Genomic DNA, 21,276 nt, shown 5'->3' with positions numbered 1-21,276 from the left:
AACCGTTTTCAGCAACCAGGGTTGCTTCTAGGATTGTTTTTATTCCCCTGAATTTAAACTGCATTTACAGTTCAAAATAATGAAGGTGAAAATTAAACCTTAATCCCAGGGATCCTTAAATGAGTTTTAGGACAAGAGGCAGTGCTTGTGGTTGATGGCTCTATTTAATGTACTTTAAGCTTTATTAATCAAACATCTGTCCTTTCTGTCACATCAGTCTTTTCATAATGCAGTTTTGGGAAATGATGTGAACTCATACAGTCCATTTTCAAGTCAAGGGACTTTACGCTACAATCAGTCATTCGTTCACGCACTGATGGCGGTGCCTCAGCTGCTCACTGACGGCGGTGAGCAGCTGATGGACGGAGTTGGGGTTTGACCTTTCCTGCTTCATATGCAACCGTCGTCCCCATAATCATAATCCTGATATAATCAGGAGATTAAGAATAAATGAGAATAATCTGGTCCTCCAAGTTCTTTATTCTTTGTTCCCTCAATGTTCATTGATTTTTTTAACTCTGTTTTCTAAATGCTTTTTATTATTTTGCATCGTTGAAATATGAAAAGAAGAAATATTTTGAAAGCCTTTGTGTCGGGAGCGACTCTGTGACCTCAGGTTACGTGTTTCCAGCTCAGCTGTTCTGTAGACGAATCTGTGGGTGATTCTCTCTGAACTGATGTTGGATCAGCTCTTTTTCTTGAACCTCCATCAGTGACCAGGTTTCTGCAGGACATGGATGTGTGCAGTGCTGCTCTTGGACTGTGCATTGGAAAGTAACATCCTCAAGGTTTATAAGGACCAAGTGTTCCCAAGCAGAACAGTCATTAAAGCTGTCAGAGCTTTAATGCTGGATTTGATTCATATAAAAGGTAATTGTTGGACAAACTCTGCATACTGATGGACCATTTCCACTGTAAGCTTTAATCATCTGGTGATGCGCTATAAATAAAAGACTCCTATTTTTGTGATGGATGTCTTTGCATTTGTGTAAGATAAATTTTAATGTTAATTGTTTATTATTTAATGCCCAATAAAAGGTATAAATAATAAGTGAAAATAAAGGGCACTGAACTGACAAGGTGATTATCTCTGTTCTTGTGTTTGCTGACTGCTGCTCTTTTTTTCTTTTGCATTGCAGAGGAAAGGCTTCACTCCACTTAATCAAACCTTAAACCACGGCTGCATCGCTCCTCGCTCTTCTGCAGCTCAGGATGACGGACACCCCTCAGTGAACGGCGGCTCCGCCCCCTGAGAATTGATGTTTGAAAATAAGAGTGTTCATCTTTGCTTGAAAGGATGCTGACAGGACCTTTTTGTGGAGTGTTTTCCATCTACTGAGGATTATTTTCCAGACGTGGAAGGAGAAAATGAATGGCTGCTATCTTTACTCTGGATGGTTGGAGCTTCCTGGGTTTAAAAAAAACGGCTGTTAGCAAAGCAACCGTCATCTTCTCAAGTGTTGCTGCTTTTCTTGGTCTGTTTTCTTTGCGTATCCATGACATAAGTGAGAGACAGAATAAACAAATCTGTTTATTTATTACAAAGTGAAATAGAGCTGAGGCCATCATGTCTTGGTGGATGCAGCGATCAGAAACTTGGAGTGCTCTCTATCAGACTGCCAGGAGCAGAGGCAGAAGGATGGAACACGGACCTCTCAGGAGTTCCCTGGGCTGTTGGGTTTTCACGCTAACATGCTTCGGACTCCTGCTTCTTCTATGTCCGCTTGCTGTGTTGGCTGAGAAACTGGATGAGAACGACCCTGTGGTCACAACCGCCTATGGCAGGCTGCGCGGCATCAAGAAGGAGCTCAACAACGAGATCCTCGGACCCGTCTTACAGTTTCTGGGCGTCCCTTATGCCACCCCTCCCACCGGCGAGCGCCGCTTTCAGCCTCCAGAGCCGCCAGCGTCATGGTCGGACGTTCGCAATGCCACACACTTTGCCCCCGTGTGCCCCCAGAGCATTGTGGAAGGCCGCCTCCCGGATGTTATGCTGCCTGTTTGGTTCACTAACAGTATAGATGTGGTTTCCACTTACGTTCAGGACCAGAGCGAGGACTGCCTTTATCTCAACATCTACGTCCCCACAGAGGATGGTGAGTAGGCCTGCAGGGCCGCGCTTCAGGCCACAGGAAGAATTAAGAGAAATGTCTGTTGTGTTGTCAGGGAGTGTTTGGTGTGAGAGTGCATCTCCGTCTCCGTCCTCCAGTAGATCAAAATGCATGACCTTGTGCATGTTTAATGTGCATGACTATGTTTCTCCAAAGGGAGAATGTGGAAGTGGTTTGTAGGAGAGAAAGCGATGTGAACATGTGTCTCCAAACCTCCATCCAGTCTCCACACCCTCCTCCATCCTCTCTGACCTTTAGGGTCCTCCTAGGGTCTCCTGAGTCCTCCTATAATCGTCTCCTCTCCCATTGCTTGGTCCTCTGTCTCCTCATTGTCTAAGTTAACCCCCCCCCCCATGTCTGTACCTCATCATAACGTATTGTGCTCTGCCACAAAGGCCACAGTTCATTAAACAAGACAGTGGTTGTCATGATCATCACCGATTGATTTTGCTGACTGAATGACTGGCTGGCTGACTGATAGACTGAATACTGCTCTGATTGAGCTGGCGGGATTCATTCTCTTCCTCCCTTCTTTGTTTCTCCTTCCTCCAAGTCTCTCTCAGTCAATCAGCTCCGTGTGCAGGATGTGTGTGTGTGTGTGTGTGTGCATGCCGGCTCCTGTGTACTTTGCGCGTCCAGGGGCTCCATGTTATTCTTTAGTTTTCTATTCATTTTACAGTCAAAAGAATATCCAAGGAATGTGCCAGGAAACCGGGCAAGAAAATATGTAAACAAGGAGGTATGTATAATCTAAATGTAACTTTACTGTGCCACCGAAGGAAGCAGGAAAACTGTGGGAGACCAGGGAAGAGCTGTGTGTGGTATGGCGCCCTGTGTGTGCTATGGTGCCCTGTGCAGGGCGGCGCTCTAAGCCTGAAGTCTAGAAAGGACTCGGGGCATCAGGGGAGCGGATCTTTGCATATGTTTAAATGATGTCAGAGCCAGTATTCTGCTGGATATATTTCTATCTCATCAGAAAGCTTTCAGAGAAACGATTGGTTATGTTTGGTTGGACTCTGATGCCCTGAGTCACGCCTGGAATCTGGAAACCTTTTGATTCTGGGATAATTGCGATGCGTGCGAGCATCAGGAGGCTTCTGTAGGTAAAGTCGGGGGATTTGATGGGCTGCCAGAGCGGAGGTCAGCAGCTGTGTGGTAATAGCGTCTGATGCGTGGTGGGATGGTGCTGTATTATATGGAGACACACACAGAGCGCCGATGGACGCAGCGCTGAATTAGATGAGCTCAGGGTGGACCTTCAGAGTGTAATCTCCATTAAAAGAAAGCAGAGCTGTGTTCCTGTTGGCGTGGGCCACTGAATCAAGCACTGTTTCATCAAGATAATGCCCCCCCCCCCCACCTCTCTCTCTCTGGATGGCGGGGGTCTGAGAGGAAGGAGAGGCTGACAGTGTCCTTGATTGGGTCTGGGTGTTAATGTCATTGTCTTGGCAGTGATTCACATTCTGGCTTATTGCAGATCCTTTCACTTTTTATTACGCAAATACAATCCCACTGTTCTTCACACTCCCCACACATTTTAGCCCCCCCACCCACACACACACACACACACACAGATACTCGTTCTGCCATCCTAGTGAGGGCCATGTGTTGACTCCCATTGACTCCCATTGATTTTCAGTCATTTTAGAACCTTTCTATGCAGTAAAACTAACCATTACCAGCTGACACCTGAACCCAACCATCAGCACAGCAGCAAAATGTCCTCACTTTGCAACAGCTGGTCCTCACTTTGATGGAGAAATTGGAAAAATGGTCCTCACTCTGAGGGCTAGACAGATACACACACACACCCACACATGGAGGGATATTGATGTAAATTAGGAGATTACAGAAGCTTAAACTGGATGTTCGTCACACGGCGCAGAAACCAAGATGCGTTCAATGTCCTGCATCTTTTTACGACTTGATAAAATAATATTTATCAGAAATGAGATTAGGTTTGAAAGCCTTCTACGGTAGAAAAGGAGAAGAAGACGGCAGGTGTGGAGCTGTTTATACAGCTGAAGACTTTTTCCTTTGCTTCTGTTTGTTTCCTTGGTTTCTGTCGCTCAGCATCAACATCACCGACAGGAAAATAACGGTTCACTAATATCAGTTTACCTGCAGAGGTACCAGGTGCCAGTAGATGTGTTCGTTGAAGGGGGGGGGGGGTTGCAACCAATCAGCTGTAGATCTGAATCATGTAGATGAGGAAGAAGCAAAGTGTTTCACTAAGTTATATCATAATCAGGTAAAAATCTTAAATAATGATAAAATCAAACAAAAGTATCTGAGGATTAAATCTTTTTTTTTTTGGGGGGGGGGGGGTAATTTAGTATCTGTGATGAAAATATGCCTTTCAAAATAAAATCTTTGTTGCTTTAGATTTTTTTGTTCTCAATTACAACGGAAATAAACAAAACAACTGTTGATGTATTTCTACTTTATTTTGTTTTTTTATCAGATAAAAATACTTTGATGAACTTTAATTTTAAAGAGGACTGAGGAAGAAACTCTGCTTTTTAAAAACCAAATAGATGATAATCTGTGTTGCTTCCTCAGATTTCTAAACACTCCCAGACCTGAAGATTACAAACATTAATATTTTAATATTTTATTTGCCTCTTAAAATTTTGGCAACAATAAAATAAAGTTAATTAAATCAGATATAAAAAGAAAATGCTGACATGGAGCCTAAGAACAAAACGAACGGAGCCCTGAAATGTGTCTGAAGTGTATTTAGTTGTGTTTTTAACCTTGAAGGTCACCATGGGAGGAGGGGGTGGGGGGGGTTATATCACCCGCCTTCAGCTGGATGCTGGGAGCAGAGACTGAGTCCTGCTGTGGGTCCTGAGCCGGACCGCAGCTATGTTCTCCCTCTGACCGTGACGCCGCTGTTCCACCCGCCTGTGCTCTTATTGACATGTATGACTCCTCTCTGATTTTTCTTTTTGTGTTTATTTGTTTTTAATGTCGGTGACATTCTGGATGGTTTCAATCAATAAGAATGAGTTTTTTTATACTAGGCTCAGTTTATGAGCATAAATGCAGGGAAGCAAACGATAGAAAACCACCTAAATAAACCTTGGTACCAGTTAGAAACCTTAAATAGTGAAAGCTTCCACATTTCCTTTGGTCAGTGAGGTCATACTGATCCACTGGTTCAGGCTTTTCTATTATTCTTTTAATGAACTCTTAACGTGTCCTGAATCACTAGTTGATAGTAAAATGATTCAGTGGGAAAATCAACCAACTTGATTGTAAATGTGAAGAATCCGCTTTTCTGAACTACAGTTCTGAGTTAATGTCTCCACCAGCAGTCTATGGGTAAAATGAAAGGTGAACTCGGTACAGGTAACGCTCCGTCATGCATATATCGGGCAACTTGACCGTCTAACAGGGATGTAGGTGGAAGTCAGAGAGAATCCACTCATGCATGAGAAGAACATGCTAAATGAACAGAACATGCTAAATGAACAGAACATGCTAAATCTGTGCAGAAAGCTTGTAGAATCAAACTCAAAACCTTCTTGCTAAAAGGCAGCAGAGCTCCAAACTTTGCCTCCTTTGTCTGCGTGAAACAGCAGATCTTCCTTTTCCCAGATAACCAGTAGAACCACTAGAGTGGGCAGCTACTTCCAGTCCTTGGGTTAGGGTTAGCATGTAGAGCAGTCTACATGTACGGATTTCCTTTGAGTTACACATAGATACACATACAGATGACTTCAATACTATTGGAAATATGTAATGAGGAATAAAAATGCAGGTTTTGTGCAAAAGTTGCGGGAATAAAAATTAATTGTTACATTTTTTGCAGAGGAAGATCTCCATCACAGACCTAATAAATTTACAATAACAGATAAATAAAGTATTTGTCATTGCTGGGAGATTGATATTGCTTTAGCAGGAAGTTTAGGTGTGGAACCCGGGTTCGATTAGTGAGACTAGCTGCAGAATATTACGTCTCCTTCCAGAGGGAAAGTCTGGAGCAGTTTGAGTTCAGAGTGGGAGGGGCCAATCTGTCCTGGCTTCAATCTTCCCTTTTCTGCAGAGTGACGGACATGTTGCAGCTCCTGACCCTGGTGGTGGTAACAGAGTACCAGATGATGATGGAGGAGGTTAGGCTGGACTCAAAAGCAAAGTCTTGGTCAGGCTGAACTTCCTCAGCTGTGACGCCTTCCTGGTGATGAAGGTGAAGTTCAGATCCATTTGAAGCTCTAAGCGATGATGTTTGCTGGAAAGCTGACGGAGTCCTCAGTGTCACCTGGAGGTGATGGAGATGGGCGGAGCTGCGCTCTCTCTGACGTCGATTTCTTTTTTAACTCCATTTTTTTGCTCCACACTTTTCTGGCTGCATCGAGTCAAGAAAAGATCAATCATTATGCAACTGGATAGGAGGTTTACAATATTAGCAATATTAGCTAAGATAGAAACATCCGATGTAAAAAGAGAAAACTTCCCTCCTATCAGATCTGATTGTCTGCTGAAACTGTCCAATCTGAACTTTCTGCTCTTTTCTCTTAAGGAGGAAAAGATTCTCTGGGCTGCAGCGCGCCTCATGCTGCACGTCGCTGCAGGCCTGCAGGGACGACCCCCCCACAACAAAAATAATGCACGAATCAAAAATTAGGAAAGTTTAGAAAATAAACTTTATTGTATCAGTTTTTGGCTCAAAGATGAGGCTGAATTTATACATTAAACACGATAAACATTTTAGCTTTATAATGTTGAATTTCACCTGATGTGCTTTGATGCTTTCCCTTCATACCTTTATTTTATCACTATGAAACATTTTAAAAACATCCCCAGTTTGATACTTTGCCATTTTGAACAAGCATCTGCGACGAAACGCCACCGAGCCAGATTTAGACTTTTTGGTTTGATGCTGGAAAATAAGCTGTTAGATCATGTGATGTTTGAAAGTCAGCAGGTTTGCTGCTGTTTGCTGCTTATTCAGGTGAAACGATCTTAAATGGACGAGCATGTAAAAACTGCTTTCTAATCTTTTTGTTCTAAGTAGCTCTCATCTTCATTCAGTCACTCAGACACAGATATTGGAGGCGAGTCTCTGCAAGGTGACAGCATTAATAACCAGCCCTACACATTCAAACAACTTGCTTCACAATGAAAAATAAGCAGCTTTTCTTTTGCCTGAATATCATTAAGAGGGAAGATGAACCTCAGAGACAAACGTTTTTGTAAAATAAGGGATTAATATGTCAAAGCGTTTTTCTTATCTCTCTGAGACAAATAATAAAATCATAAACTTCTCTTTTTACTCTACAGCCTTAAAATTAACCTGATTTAGACAAATAATCGATACAGCTGGAGTTTATAATTAACTTTTAATTAAATAGTTTAATTAAATCGTTTTTAACTCCAATCTTTAGAATAAAACAAATCATGTTGACTTTTAATTTTAACCTTATTTTTTCTGTATAAATGTCGTTAGTGTAACCGTATTATAATAAAGCAAACATGCGCAGACGCTTCCAGTCCAATCAGTGAAGGCCAGAGGTTCGACTCTCTGACCACTGAACCGTTTACCTCCATCACATGACTGCTGGCCACCTGAATTATACGTTCGTTCAATTTAAACCTGGAAAATAAGCTGCTGTTATTGGTCAGAAAGTGGAATGTGTGACAACATCTCTTTAGCAGAAATTAGTATTATTTGACGTTAAACATTAAACACTTTAAGTTGGTTTCCAACCATTTCACAATAAAAATGTTAGCAGAACGTTGAGCTTTTCAAATAAGCTCCGTTTTGTCAAATATTACAGCAGCCATGTTTTTCTAAACAGATGAAAATGATTGTCCTGCCATGGGGGGGGGTTCTCCTCCACCTGATTCTAAGCTTTACATCAGCGCCTTCATCTGTGATGGTTGCATTTAGACTTTGGTAGAAAAAGTTTTTGATGAAAGCAATGCTTGATTTTTGCTAAAAATGAATTAATGATGCACTGTGCCTTTAATTCTGATCTGTTTTTGAAATAGAGAATTAATCCGATGTGTTACCAGCAAACAAATAAAGGCCGTTTAATTAACCCTGAGTTATCGACTGCTTTGATTACCCCCCCCAGCAGATGTTGATTTATTTCAGTGACATAATCTCTAAAGGAGGATTAGCCAGCTGATGTGGTCTTGTGCCAATCATCAGGAATGTCCAGGTCCAGCAGTATGTCCAGCAGTCCAGGGTGAGAACTGATCCACACCCGGGACACCAGTCCCCCCCAGAGACACACTGAGAGTCGCTCCAACCTTTACTGAATAAATAAATAGACTGAAGGAGAAAGACCGTGAAGGTAGGAACTCAATCAAAGGTGCTAAATTAATCTACACCTGATTTCTGATAATTTGAACTGCATTGCATAAAAAAGCATCTTGATTAAAGGAGAAGTTCGGTTTTTTACACTTTAAGCCCATTTTCTGTAGTGTCCAGGATGAAATCGAATGATCGACACCAAAATTTTGACAATTGGTCCTGTCTCTGCTTTTTGGCTCATTTAGAATCCCCCCCTGGCTGCTTCAGAATGGCTAGCATAGAGCATGTCCGATAATGTCCTTAAAACAACCTTAAACGTTCTTTTTTTAAAATATGCTACTCACCGGGTCGTCAGCGCTGTTCAATGACGTTCCAAAAAAAGTTTCGTGAAGAAAAAACGTTCCTGTAGTGTTTTATTTAGCATTTTGTAAATCCCATTGAGTTCTGTAGGAATAGTCAATATTCCCCTGCCACCGGAAACGGAAATGGGGCCTGTTTAATTCAATTCAATTCAATTCAGTTTATTTATATAGCGCCAAATTCACAACACATGTCATCTCAAGGCACTTTACAGTTCAACCAGATCATACAGTCAAATTGATACAAAGTTTTCTATCTAAGGAAAACCAGTTGATTGCATTGACTCATTGACTCAAATACAATCCCCCACACTAAGCATGCTTGTAGCGACAGTGGAGAGGAAAAACTCCCTTTTAACAGGAAGAAACCTCCAGCAGAACCAGGCTCAGTGTGAGCGGCCATCTGCCGAGGCCGACTGGGGTTCAAGGAGACAGAAGCAGAGATACAAAAAGCAGCTGTAAAAGGCGGCCCCGTCCAGGAAACACACAGCCAGGCAGACGAGCTCCAAGGCAGCTCCCATGCCAGAGGACGAAGAGAGCACATCCACTCAGTCACGGTCAGAGAAACAGGACCACACTGGAAAACAGGCCGATCTCCAACATCTATTAACAAGGGTGTTGATAGAAGCAGCACAGCTGATGTTTTTTTCCAGGATGACGTCACAGCCAAACAGGAACAGACGAGGCAAAGCTACTCTGAGGAAAAGCAGAGAGAGCAGAAGGTTAGAGATTGAACTAACAGATTCTGCAGAATAGGAGAACAGAGAGAGAATGAAGCAGAATGATGAAATGGGGGTCCCTATGTCCTCCAAAAGTCTAAGCCTATAGCAGCATAACTATAGAGATAGCTCAGGATAACCTGAGCCACCCTAACTATAAGCTTTATCAAAAAGGAAAGTTTTAAGCCTAGCCTTAAAAGTAGACAGGGTGTCTGCCTCACGGACTAAAACTGGTAGTTGGTTCCACAGGAGAGGAGCCTGAGAACTAAAAGATCTGCCTCCCATTCTACTTTTAGAAATTCTAGGAACCACTAGTAAACCTGCAGATTGAGAGCGAAGTGCTCTGTTAGGAACATAAGGAACAATCAGATCTCTGATATCAGATGGAGCTTGGCCATTTAAGGCTTTATATGTGAGAAGGAGGATTTTAAATTCTATTCTTGATTTAACAGGAAGCCAATGAAGAGAAGCCAGGATAGGAGAGATATGATCTCTCTTTTTCATTTTCATCAGAACTCTGGCTGCAGCATTTTGGATCAGCTGAAGGCTTTTAACTACAGTTTGTGGACTTCCTGATAGTAAAGAATTACAATAGTCCAGCCTTGAAGTAACAAATGCATGGACTAGTTTCTCAGCATCACCCCTGGACAGGATATTTCTAATTTTTGCAATGTTCCTCAGATGAAAGAAGGAAATTCAAGAAACCTCTTTGATGTGGGATTTAAATGACAGGTCCTGTTAAAAAATAACACCAAGATTTCTTACTTTATTATCTGAGATCAGTTTAATCCCATCCAAATGACAAAGTGACTGACTAATCAGCTTCTTTTTCAGAGACTCTGGTCCAAAGACTATAACTTCTGTTTTGTCTGCATTCAGAAGCAGAAAGTTAAGAGTCATCCAGGTTTTTATGTCTTCAGACATGCCTGTAATCTATGTAATGGGTTAGCTTCATCTGGATTATAGACAGATATAGCTGGGTATCATCAGCATAACAGTGGAAATTAATCCCATGCTGTCTAATAATTCTACCAATTGGGAGCATGTATAAAGTAAAGAGAATTGGTCCTAGCACTGATCCCTGTGGTACTCCACAGGTAACCTTTGAGCGTGTTGAAGATCTATCATTAACATGAACAAACTGAATTCGATCAGATAGATAGGATTTAAACCAGTCTAGTGCTGTTCCTTTAATTCCAACAAAATATTCAAGTCTTTCTAAAAGAATATTATGATCAACTGGATCAAATGCAGCACTAAGATCCAACAGGACGAGCACAGATACAAGTCCATTATCTGAGGCCATGAGAATATCATTAGTGACTTTCACCAGAGCTGTTTCAGTGCTATGATGAGCTCTAAAGCCAGACTGAAACTCTTCAAAAAGTTCATTATGGTGGAAGTGATCGCAAACTTGTTTGGCAACTACTTTCTCAAGAATTTTGGATAAGAAAGGAAGATTGGATATAGGTCTATAATTGACCAAGTCATCTGGGTCAAGAGACGGTTTCTTAAGCAGAGGTTTAATTACAGCAACCTTAAAAGCTTTAGGAGCTTGTTTACACAGTTGTAGTCTTTTCGCTTCACTCTGTGTACTCCGACGTCGAGAATCAAGAATCCACCTTTCGTATTCCATTTTCAGAGTTTTTTAAAGTGTTTAACAGAGACGTTAGCACCTCGACGTCGGAGTACACAGAGTGAAGCGAAAAGACTACAACTGTGTAAACAGGCCCCATTTCCGTTTCCGGTGGCAGCGGAATATTGACTATTCCTACAGAACTCAATGGGATTTACAAAATGCTAAATAAAACACTACAGGAACGTTTTTTCTTTACGAAACTTTTTTCGGAACGTCACTGAACAGCGCTGACGACACGGTGAGTAGCATATTTTAAAAAAAGAACGTTTAAGGTTGTTTTAAGGACATTATCGGACATGCTCTATGCTAGCCATTCTGAAGCAGCCAGGGGGGGATTCTAAATGAGCCAAAAAGCAGAGACAGGACCAATTGTCAAAATTTTGGTGTCGATCATTCGATTTCATCCTGGACACTACAGAAAATGGGCTTAAAGTGTTAAAAAGTGAACTTCTCCTTTAATGAACCAACAGATCAGAGAAATCCTGAAGGAACTAAAATAACAGGTTGAAGAGTTGGTACCGAATTCACTTTAAGTTTCCTTAGATTAAAATGAATCATAGTTTGATGCTAATTCATCTACGTTTCATTTTGGTTTCTTCTTTTCCTACCTTAGAACAGTCAGAATTTTACTAAACAATTTTACTTTTAGATGAATTTTAATCTTTGTGAACCTGAACTGGATCATCTCTGATTCCAGCTCCCAAAATGAGACATAATGCAGCCTCAGCGCCACCGTACCAGAGTGCTGAGGCCATGATGGACCTTCCAACCATAACAGGCTATAGAGCAGCTCTCTGCACCCACTGCTTCCTATTTAAATGCAGCCTAATGCTGTACCTTGGTGGAGTAATTAAAGCTGATCGCTGCGACATCATAACTTCACTTTTCCAGCACATAATAGAAAACAAATAGTGAAAGGTCAAATTAAATAAATAAGAGAGTAAAACAGAAAAATAAAATAATATCAATAAATGATGAGAATCAGAAATACTTTATCACTGAGTAATGTTTGTATTTATAATGCTAACATGGCGTTAGCATAATGGATACGGGAATATAGACATTTAGAACGAACAAATGAAAGTTATTTATAAAGAACTTTCTGGCAGTTAAAAAGAATTTGTTCTGATTTTCAGGGTTTCTATATTTGGAAGGTGAGTCGGATCTTTTCCATCATTTACTTCATTTCTATAAAACTATAGAAAGTTTGTTATCCCAGTGGGACCTTTGATAAACATAAAAAAACAGTGAAACAAAGTATTGGACATTTATAAAAAGCTGTTTTAACCATAAAAATAATCTTCATAATCAGTTGCAGTTCTTCCTTTCAGGAAGATTTGCTGATTTTTTGCTCCCAACCTTCTTGTTTTTTAGGTTTAATGAGAATTCTGTGGAGGGAAGCAACAGAACAGAACCTGCCTGCAAACACAGCAAATTAGATCAATCAGCTGATAAATGTCCTGATGGAAGCAAATGTTGCTCATCGTCCTCTTCAGTGTCTCAGTGAAAACCAGCCAACTTTACTGGGAATCTTCAAATGGTTTGAATGGTTTAGATCCCAGACTGAACTTAATGTCCTTCTCTGCTCCACTGACTCCAGGTGACTGACTCCTGGAGTCACATGACACCAGCAACCTTAATGGTTGGCTCCCCTCCCTACAAAGACCCCCCCATTATAAGCTCTGGTCCAATGCAGAAATACATCATATAATGTGATCTCAGCTAATAGGAGATAGAAGAATGATGGAAAGGTATTAAGGTAAGACGCAGGTGCTGAGTCACAGACGTTAGTTAAAAATTCTTTTTTACTAATGTTTTTTGAATAATTAAATATATTCTGGATTTTTAGAAATTCCAGTAAAAAACAGTTTTATTGGTTTTTAATCCAGAACTGGATTATGAAAAACACCTGAAGGCAGAACAGGAAGAGAACATCCTTAGATTTATGAAGAATAGAAAAAGAAGAAATCACATTTAGAGAAGTATTCACACCCTGAAAGCTGTGGTCCTCTCTGGTTTGATGATGTCATAACATGTTTCACAGATTTCTAAAGATGTCATTCCACTCCTTGGTTTTTTAGTTTCATTTATAAAGCTTAATATAAACTTTTAGCATCCTTGAAGTTTTTTTAATACATAGAATCCTGTTTTGCTGACCTGTAATGGATGCATGAATAATTGGGCGTCTGGTTGGACTGTTGGTTCTCTGTCAGGGCTTCCTTTAGGGATGAAGCTCTTCCAAATGAACGTTTTCATCTTTATTGCTTCCTTCCTTCATGCAGGCAGGCTGCAGTAAACTGTGTGTGTTTGGCTGAATACTAAAAATCATTGATCTAAAGGATAAATCCAGTAACTGGTTTCAAACAGTTCTTTGAGTCAGATGCTCTGTTTAAACTAAAAACCGCTGCTGTAATCTGGCCGAAGCTAAACGCAGCAGGGTGGGGGCCGGTCCCCGGTCATCTGCCACTTTTAGACGCGTCTCTGCTTTAACATAACGGATTCAGATGATTGCAGTTCAGCAAAGTTCAGTTAATCAGAAATCAATAGAAATCAGGACGGCAGCTTGCATGAAGTGAGATGTTTCCTGAGACAGAAAAGCCTCCGCCTGCATAAACAGCAGGAAGTGATGGAATATGAGGAACTCAGGATCTTCTCAGCTGCTTTGCTGCAGAGGCTGTTTGACACACTAAGATCAGGGCCACCCGTTGTGTTCGGGGTGTGTGGGTGTGTGTGTGGGTGGGGGGGGTGTCAGCACACAGGAGACACCAATAGACACCTCAGCACCTTTAGATGTACAGCGGCTGTCAATAACTCATCACTCCCTTCATTAAGCTTATTGGCGTTCTATCAGCTCTCCTCGCCGCTCGTCTCTTCCTGCTGCCTCTGGGATTCTGCTGCTATTTCTGTTTGTTCGAGGCCCATTTCACTTCCAAGCTGCTTTGTGTGTGTTTGATGAAGCCCACGCAGACAATCAGGGATACGTCTTGGTTTGCAGTGTGGAGGATGGCTCCATGCTGACACATAAAGGCAAAGGTGATGGATAGTATGGAGCTGATGGAGGGTTCAGGGAGTGTCGGTAAAAACTGGAAGAGAAAAGGAAAGAGATGAGGCTGAATGGAAAACCATCAACCACAATGATGTGATGAAGAACTTTGTTCCTGATGTCAGGAATCAGACGTTAGATTTTATTTGAGCTCAGCTTAGATTCAAACTCTTCTCTGATAGATCTGGTTTTAAATGCCGGGTCATCGCCCTGCTGCTGGTTATCCTCTGGGACCAGTCTGCATCCTGAGCCCAGCTAAACGCTTCCCCCGCATCATGATGCTGCCATCAGCGCCTTTCAAGGTTGCAGTGCCAACAGATTCACCTTCTAGAACTGTGGATCTACGCTGCTTTGAAGGAGACTTGGCCGATCAGTGTTGGTGGACGATCTGTGTGGGTTCAGGTCAAATGTTGCTCTGAAATCTTCCGTCTGGTCGATCCAGTTTGCCCAGTTTGCCCAGTTTGCCCCCCATCCTCTGCCTTCCTGTCCTAATCAGTCCATCCATCTTCTTTCCCTGCTTGCTTCTGGAATCAATAGTTCCAGTCAACAGGCCGCTTCATTACATGGCATCTCAGAGACAAGCAGACCGACTGAGGTCAAAGGTTAATCAGCAGTTATTCTAACAAACTGCTTCATGTGGAGAATTTAGGTTCTGATGGAAAAATAGTTTTCTGGAGCAGAAATGATTTTCTAGACAAAGATGAACTTTAAAATATCAGAACAGTTTAAATTCAACAGATGATATGAATATAAATAGAATCACCAACATGAACACGACACTTTATCAGTCCTCCTTAAATCTCACTTCTACCATCGAGTCATTCCAGGTCATTCCAGGTCATTCCAGCTCATTCCAGGTCATTCAAGGTCTCTCCTACTTTTCTTATACTATTTCGTACTGCAGTATATAAACTCTGTTTAGATTGTCTGTCCTGTTTTTATCTTTAATAGCATCTTGCTTTTATCTTTCTACTCTCTCTCTCTCTCTCTCTCTCTCTCTCTCTCTCTCTCTCTCTCTCCATATATATATATATATATATGAGGAGCAGCTCTACCAAATTTAAAAATGAATACAGAAATAAATAAATCCTTAATCAATAAATAAGCATACAATTAATGTCCCCCTAAATACAAGAAACAAATAAATGTAGGTAGAAATTAAATTATACAGTGAGGCATAAATGTATATATCTCTTTTATTTAGCTTCTTTATTTCGCTTTTGTAATAATTACAAAATCATTAATTGTATGTTTTTTTATTTATTGAGCATTTCTTTATTTCTGTATTTATTTTTAAATATGGTAGAGCTGCTCCTCTGTATATATAAGCTACTGGAAGCAGAATTTCCCTGAAGGAATAATCCCACAGGATTAATAAAGCTCAGTCTAAGTCTTTAAACCAGAAAGAGAGATTATATTAAAGTTTTATTAGTTTTATCTCTTAGATTTCCTTCTTATTACAGGTTAACCGTCAGGATTCCTATGATTCATTTAATCCTTTTCTTTCTTTCCTCAACATAAACTAATTCAGAACATTTTAAAGAATAATAAGAAGAATCATCAGATAAAAGAATTACTGCATATTAAAAAACAGAAGTTGATCCCAGGATAAATTAAAACAAGCAGAAAACAAAAGTTTATTTATCTGATTTTTGTTTTAAAAGTCACTTTTTGCCATAAACTGCAGGGATGTCTTTCATCTCTCAGCTTCTAGCATCTCCGCGTCTATCTGGGTTCTTCTGATTCATGAAGCCGCATTATTTGGAGTAGAAGCTAAATAAATGATGGGAAAAATCAAACAAACATTATTAAAGGAATCCAGTTTATTGGGTTAATTGGATTTTTTACCAAAAATTAAGGCAGTGATGTGTCGACAAGCCAACATGGCTCAGCTCACAGCTACAGCATCCATGTTGGATTTATGCAAACTACGCCGCAGAGAGCACCCCCCCCCAACCATTTTTGTCCATTTAGAAGAAAGATTAAAAAAGTGTAAAACTAAGTAGATGTTTTTTCCCGGGATGGTGACGGGGACCTCCATGCTTTGGATCGATCTCTGCGCCTCTTTTCATTTTATAAAGTCTGAAAATATCCACTCCTCCCAGAAGGCGGGGCTTTACTTCAATGATGAAAAACTATTTTCTAGCAGAACTGAGGCTTCCCAGATCTATCATAGACACTGCACCGACTCTAATGTCTGCAGAAAAATATGACACTTGTAGAAAATTTGTTATTTTTAAATTTAAATTAAGAGATTGAAAAAGAAAGTAATGGATCAACAAGTTCCACTCTAAACTTGTTTTCTTACGGACGGTTTCGGTTTACATTTTGCTGCTTTTTCTCTCAGACTCATTTTTGAAATATTAAACCAGAAGCTGCATAAAATAAACCTGCTGTGATTCTGGAACACAGGCTGCTGGTGAGACGTTCAAGGCACCTCTGCCGAATCAGGAAACTTGTGTTAGTTGGTTTTAGAAAGTTTTATAGATTTACAAAATGACATGTCTAGATAATTCTGGAGGTGTGATAATAAAATAAAACCAGAATGCTCTAAAAACAAAGACTATAAAACAGTTTTCATTACATCCAAACATTTCCAGGCAGTGAACTTTGCTCACTTGCTGACTAATATCCAGAGAAAATCTAAGATAACAACACGTTTGCTCTTGATCAGTTTATAAGCGGCGTGTTTAAAATGGATTTACCTTTATAAACGCTAAAAGCTACATTCGTATAAAAAATGGTGGTTAGAAGAGAAACAGCTAAATGTTGCATCATCATAAGGCTCCCGTATAGATGGCTGATAAATAGTTTATAGATAGATTATCAATTAATCTGTAAATACTCTCTGATCCATTCATAGGTTTTTATTAGACATTCAACATATTATGATTAATTAAAAAAAAATAAGCTTGATTTATTTTAGCTTTCAAGGTTTTAATTAAGTCTGAAATGTTGGAAATAATCTACGCTGTAGATAAAGCATATAGTTGCTCAGCCTTAATTTATGCATAATAAATGTTTATGAATGAGATAAACATTTTTACAAACGTATTTCTAACATATTATGCATCTATAAGGGGAGTATTATTGTAAAATTCATGTAAAAACTTCCATAATTTTTAAACTATAATGGAGCTGAAATAAAAAGGCTCTTTATTTACCCTGCATGGTTTATTTGATCACCTCTTGGATTTATTCAAAAACTCAGAAATGATTATTTTGCATGACTTTAAGGACAGATGGGGCCCCTGAAAAAACAAACATGAATTATAACTGATAATCCTGATGATGTTTACTTTATAAGGAATTATGCATTCCTGGGATCATTTACTTCCACTTTATTCATCAACAAAGATGTTCAATGAAGGACCTATAAAGACGCATAGAGTGTAGTCCAGGTTTACCACGGCCCCCATAGACTGCATGCTAGTGGGAGGGGCCACAGCTGCAGCGCCGCTTCGCTGGGTCTCATTTCACCCGCACACCGTCTGAACAGGAACCTTTGGGAACAGATGTTCAAACTGCTTCTGAGGTAAAACCTCAATTAGCAAATGATTTTACAGGCTGAAAATAAATTCCCTGAAACTGAATCAACTAAATATATAATTTTCTCTTCTGACCAATTATGTTTTAAGTCTTTAAAGGTTGAAACAGCAGCCGGAGACGAAGGGAAACGGTTTTACTGGTTTTTACTCCAAAAGAATCTAAAAATACATAAATACGTTCATCTTCTCACATTTTCCTTTTATCAAATTAAAGTTTGCACATTTATTGGTGAATGGAGAAAATGCACACGGGTAGCAAATGTTTGGGGAAAAGCATCAGTTTTTATTTCTGTCTTTAACGTGTTTGTGTTGAACAGAGCGGTAGAGGTAGAACAGACAGGACCTGAGGTAGGTGGGGAAATAAAATGGAGAGATGAGAAGATGAGGAAGAAAAGGAGAGACAGAAAAGAGACGTGAGAGGAAATGCAAACCCCCCCCAGCACAGCTGGGCCTGCTGTCATGTCTGCCTGTCACATGGGATTTGGCTGGAAAGACTTCTTCTCTCTGTCTCCTCCAAACAGAAAATAGGCCACATCCTGGAGCACGCCGCCGCTGCATGGCAGCCTTCCACAGCTGGACAGGAAAACACTAAAACAGGAGATTATTCGCTCGGTGATTAAAAGCCCTTTAAATGTGGTAACTTTAAATATTAAATAAGTGGTTTTTAGCAAGGAATGAAAAGTTCTTCAAATAAGGACTTTTTAGCTGTGATGTGGTTTAAAGATTTACTTCATCAAACAAAGAAAAACAAGATGTAATCTGAGTGTAATAGATAATCGATTCCAGATGAAAATCTGTGCAGTGATCAGAGTGGTTAGACCCAAAATATTAGATCACATGACCTGATCTAGCCAATCTGAGCTCGCTATGGAGTTAAATTCAGGACTGGAAGGAAACGTGCAACAAACTCCATGCAGCTCATTATGGTCTAAATTTGACTATTTATTTACTCCTATTATTTAGGTGCCAATATTTATGGAATAACGACATCAAAAGAGCGCAGGAGTTTGGGTTCCAGCTCAGTCGGGAATAAATATTTTAATTGGATGCTTTCTAGAATAGAAACACAGACCAGGGAATTCTAATAAATGAAACTGTCCCATTATCTTTTTAAAAATTCTATTTATCATATTTTTTATGCTTTTGTGAAAGAATAAAGCATAAGAGGGGTCCTAATGTACAAAAATTTAAAACAAAACATTTTTTGATCGTTTCATCCAAGGGCTGGCCCTTGCTTGGTCCTTGGCTGGTCCTTGGTTGGTCCTTGGCTGGTCCTTGACTGGCCCTTGGCTGGTCCTTGGTTGGTCCTTGGCTGGCCCTTGACTGGACCTTGGTTGGCCCTTGGTTGGTCCTTGGCTGGCCCTTGGTTGGTCCTTAACTGGTCCTTGGCTGGTCCTTGGTTGGTCCTTGGTTGGCCCTTGACTGGACCTTGGTTGGCCCTTGGTTGGACCTTGGTTGGCCCTTGACTGGACCTTGGTTGGCCCTTGGTTGGTCCTTGGCTGGACCTTGGCTGGCCCTTGGTTGGTCCTTGGTTGGTCCTTGGTTGGCCCTTGGTTGGTCCTTGGTTGGTCCTTGGTTGGTCCTTGGTTGGTCCTTGGGTGGTCCCTGGCTGGTCCTTGGCTGGCCCTTGCTTGGTCCTTGGCTGGTCCTTGGCTGGTCCTTGGTTGGTCCTTGGCTGGTCCTTGACTGGCCCTTGGCTGGTCCTTGGTTGGTCCTTGGCTGGCCCTTGACTGGACCTTGGTTGGCCCTTGGTTGGTCCTTGGCTGGACCTTGGCTGGTCCTTGGCTGGTCCTTGGCTGGCCCTTGGTTGGTCCTTGGCTGGACCTTGGCTGGTCCTTGGCTGGCCCTTGGTTGGTCCTTGGCTGGACCTTGGCTGGCCCTTGATTGGACCTTGGTTGGCCCTTGGTTGGTCCTTGGCTGGACCTTTGTTGGTCCTTGGCTGGTCCTTGGCTGGTCCTTGGCTGGTCCTTGACTGGCCCTTGGCTGGTCCTTGGTTGGTCCTTGGCTGGCCCTTGACTGGACCTTGGTTGGCCCTTGGTTGGTCCTTGGCTGGCCCTTGACTGGACCTTGGTTGGTCCTTGGCTGGACCTTGGCTGGTCCTTGGCTGGTCCTTGGCTGGTCCTTGGCTGGCCCTTGGTTGGTCCTTGGCTGGTCCTTGGTTGGTCCTTGGTTGGTCTTTGGTTGGTCCTTGGCTGGTTTGTTTTTTTTCAGGTCAACAATCACTTTCTCTGGTTTGTCAAAGGGAGAATCTAGGAAAGACCTAAACTGAACTCTTTTTCCAAATCTCTATAAATTCACCTCCGTAAAATGTTGAGAAATCCAGCCTTTAAAGGGTCCTAGTCAAGTACTATGAATAAGGAGTTTAATCTCTGATTGCACCTAAAACATTTCCAATTCAGTGTTATTAGAACATAATTTGACCTTTGGATTATCTGGTCCATTTGTTTAGTGAACTGGTGAAAATCAACAAGGAAGTAATTTCCTCTTTGGAGGTGTGGGGAGGAAGGGGAAAAGATTTTGGATGTTGGATGCTAAGAGGGATGAGAAGGTTAGCGGGAGATGGCAGGTTGATGGATGCAGGAAGTAAATCCTGCCAGCAGATGGCGACGGCATACACCGGTATCTATATACGCTGATTGGACCTGGTGCAAAAATTCTTTTCAGGCTGAAAAAGGACTAAATGAACAATATCAGGAAGTTGACTTGATTCAATATTCTAAATGTTCCCTGAAGATTTGGCTTTAAATTGTAATGACCGGCAGTGAAAGTGCGTTTAATGTTTTAGGGACAATCAACTCCCAGCACAACAGGAGCCCTGATTAAAGATCGGACATCTTTGATCAATTATGGTCAAGCAAACTGGTGCGAGTGATTCATTAACACGAGGTGCCTAATGTGTGCGAGCATTGCTGTGCTGTGGAGAGAACATCTGATGATGGAACGATGATTAACAAGGTAGCAGACCTTGAGAAGGACAGGCTGCTACAGGGGACAGATGACAGGCAGAGATGAATGAGAGGACGATGGACAAAGTGGAGAGGTGGACAGCAGGTCACAGAGCGTCTCATTCTGCCAAATGACTGTTAAATGCTGACACTTAGAAGAGCTCTCATTTCCTTACCTTAATATTTATTCCCTGCTCTGCACTGATTGATGGCAGATCAAGTGTTAATGAAGGAGGGTTTGGTCAGAAGGTTTTCTGCTCTAAATAAGGAATGGAGCCAAAGTTTGAACAGTTTCATCCTTTTTAACCTTAAACTGCGGCTCAGTTTGTGACTCTTTTTGCTTTTTATCACCGTTTTGACTTAATGTTCATCAGCTTGAGTTTATAAAGTTACCCAGCCACATTTTTATGTGGAATAAAATCTGTCTTGACTGCAAAGCCCCTCCCCCATGCCACGTCATTAGCGGTATAGAAATATGCATGTTTAGAGTTATTAACATTAAGCGGTGTGTTTTTTCTGCAGTAGAAATGCAAAGCAGCTTTAGGGAACTTCAAAACCGGCTGAAATCAGAGACAACTGGACTTTTGCTCAGTTTTCCTGCATATATAATTCTGCCTTTAAACTATTTCCATAGAAATGACCTAAGA

The 21,276-nt window shown here is 41.1% G+C and overlaps 1 protein-coding gene across 1 annotated transcript in view; it reads left to right on the top strand.

Moving 5' to 3' along the window:
* The window catches only part of LOC119789229 (neuroligin-1-like), a 161,458-nt gene that overhangs the window by 51,148 nt on the left and 89,034 nt on the right, over positions 1 to 21,276 (top strand). The window contains exons 2-3 of the mRNA XM_038294044.1: positions 1,140 to 2,096; positions 2,791 to 2,850. Coding sequence (XP_038149972.1) covers positions 1,568 to 2,096; positions 2,791 to 2,850 — 589 coding nt within the window. The 5' untranslated portion in view covers positions 1,140 to 1,567. The remainder of the gene's footprint in view (positions 1 to 1,139; positions 2,097 to 2,790; positions 2,851 to 21,276) is intronic.

Source organism: Cyprinodon tularosa, unplaced genomic scaffold (assembly GCF_016077235.1).
Source record: "Cyprinodon tularosa strain WSP-4 unplaced genomic scaffold, ASM1607723v1 ctg1094, whole genome shotgun sequence".
Classification (NCBI taxonomy): domain Eukaryota; kingdom Metazoa; phylum Chordata; class Actinopteri; order Cyprinodontiformes; family Cyprinodontidae; genus Cyprinodon; species Cyprinodon tularosa.
This window is presented reverse-complemented; position numbering and strand designations above follow the sequence as displayed.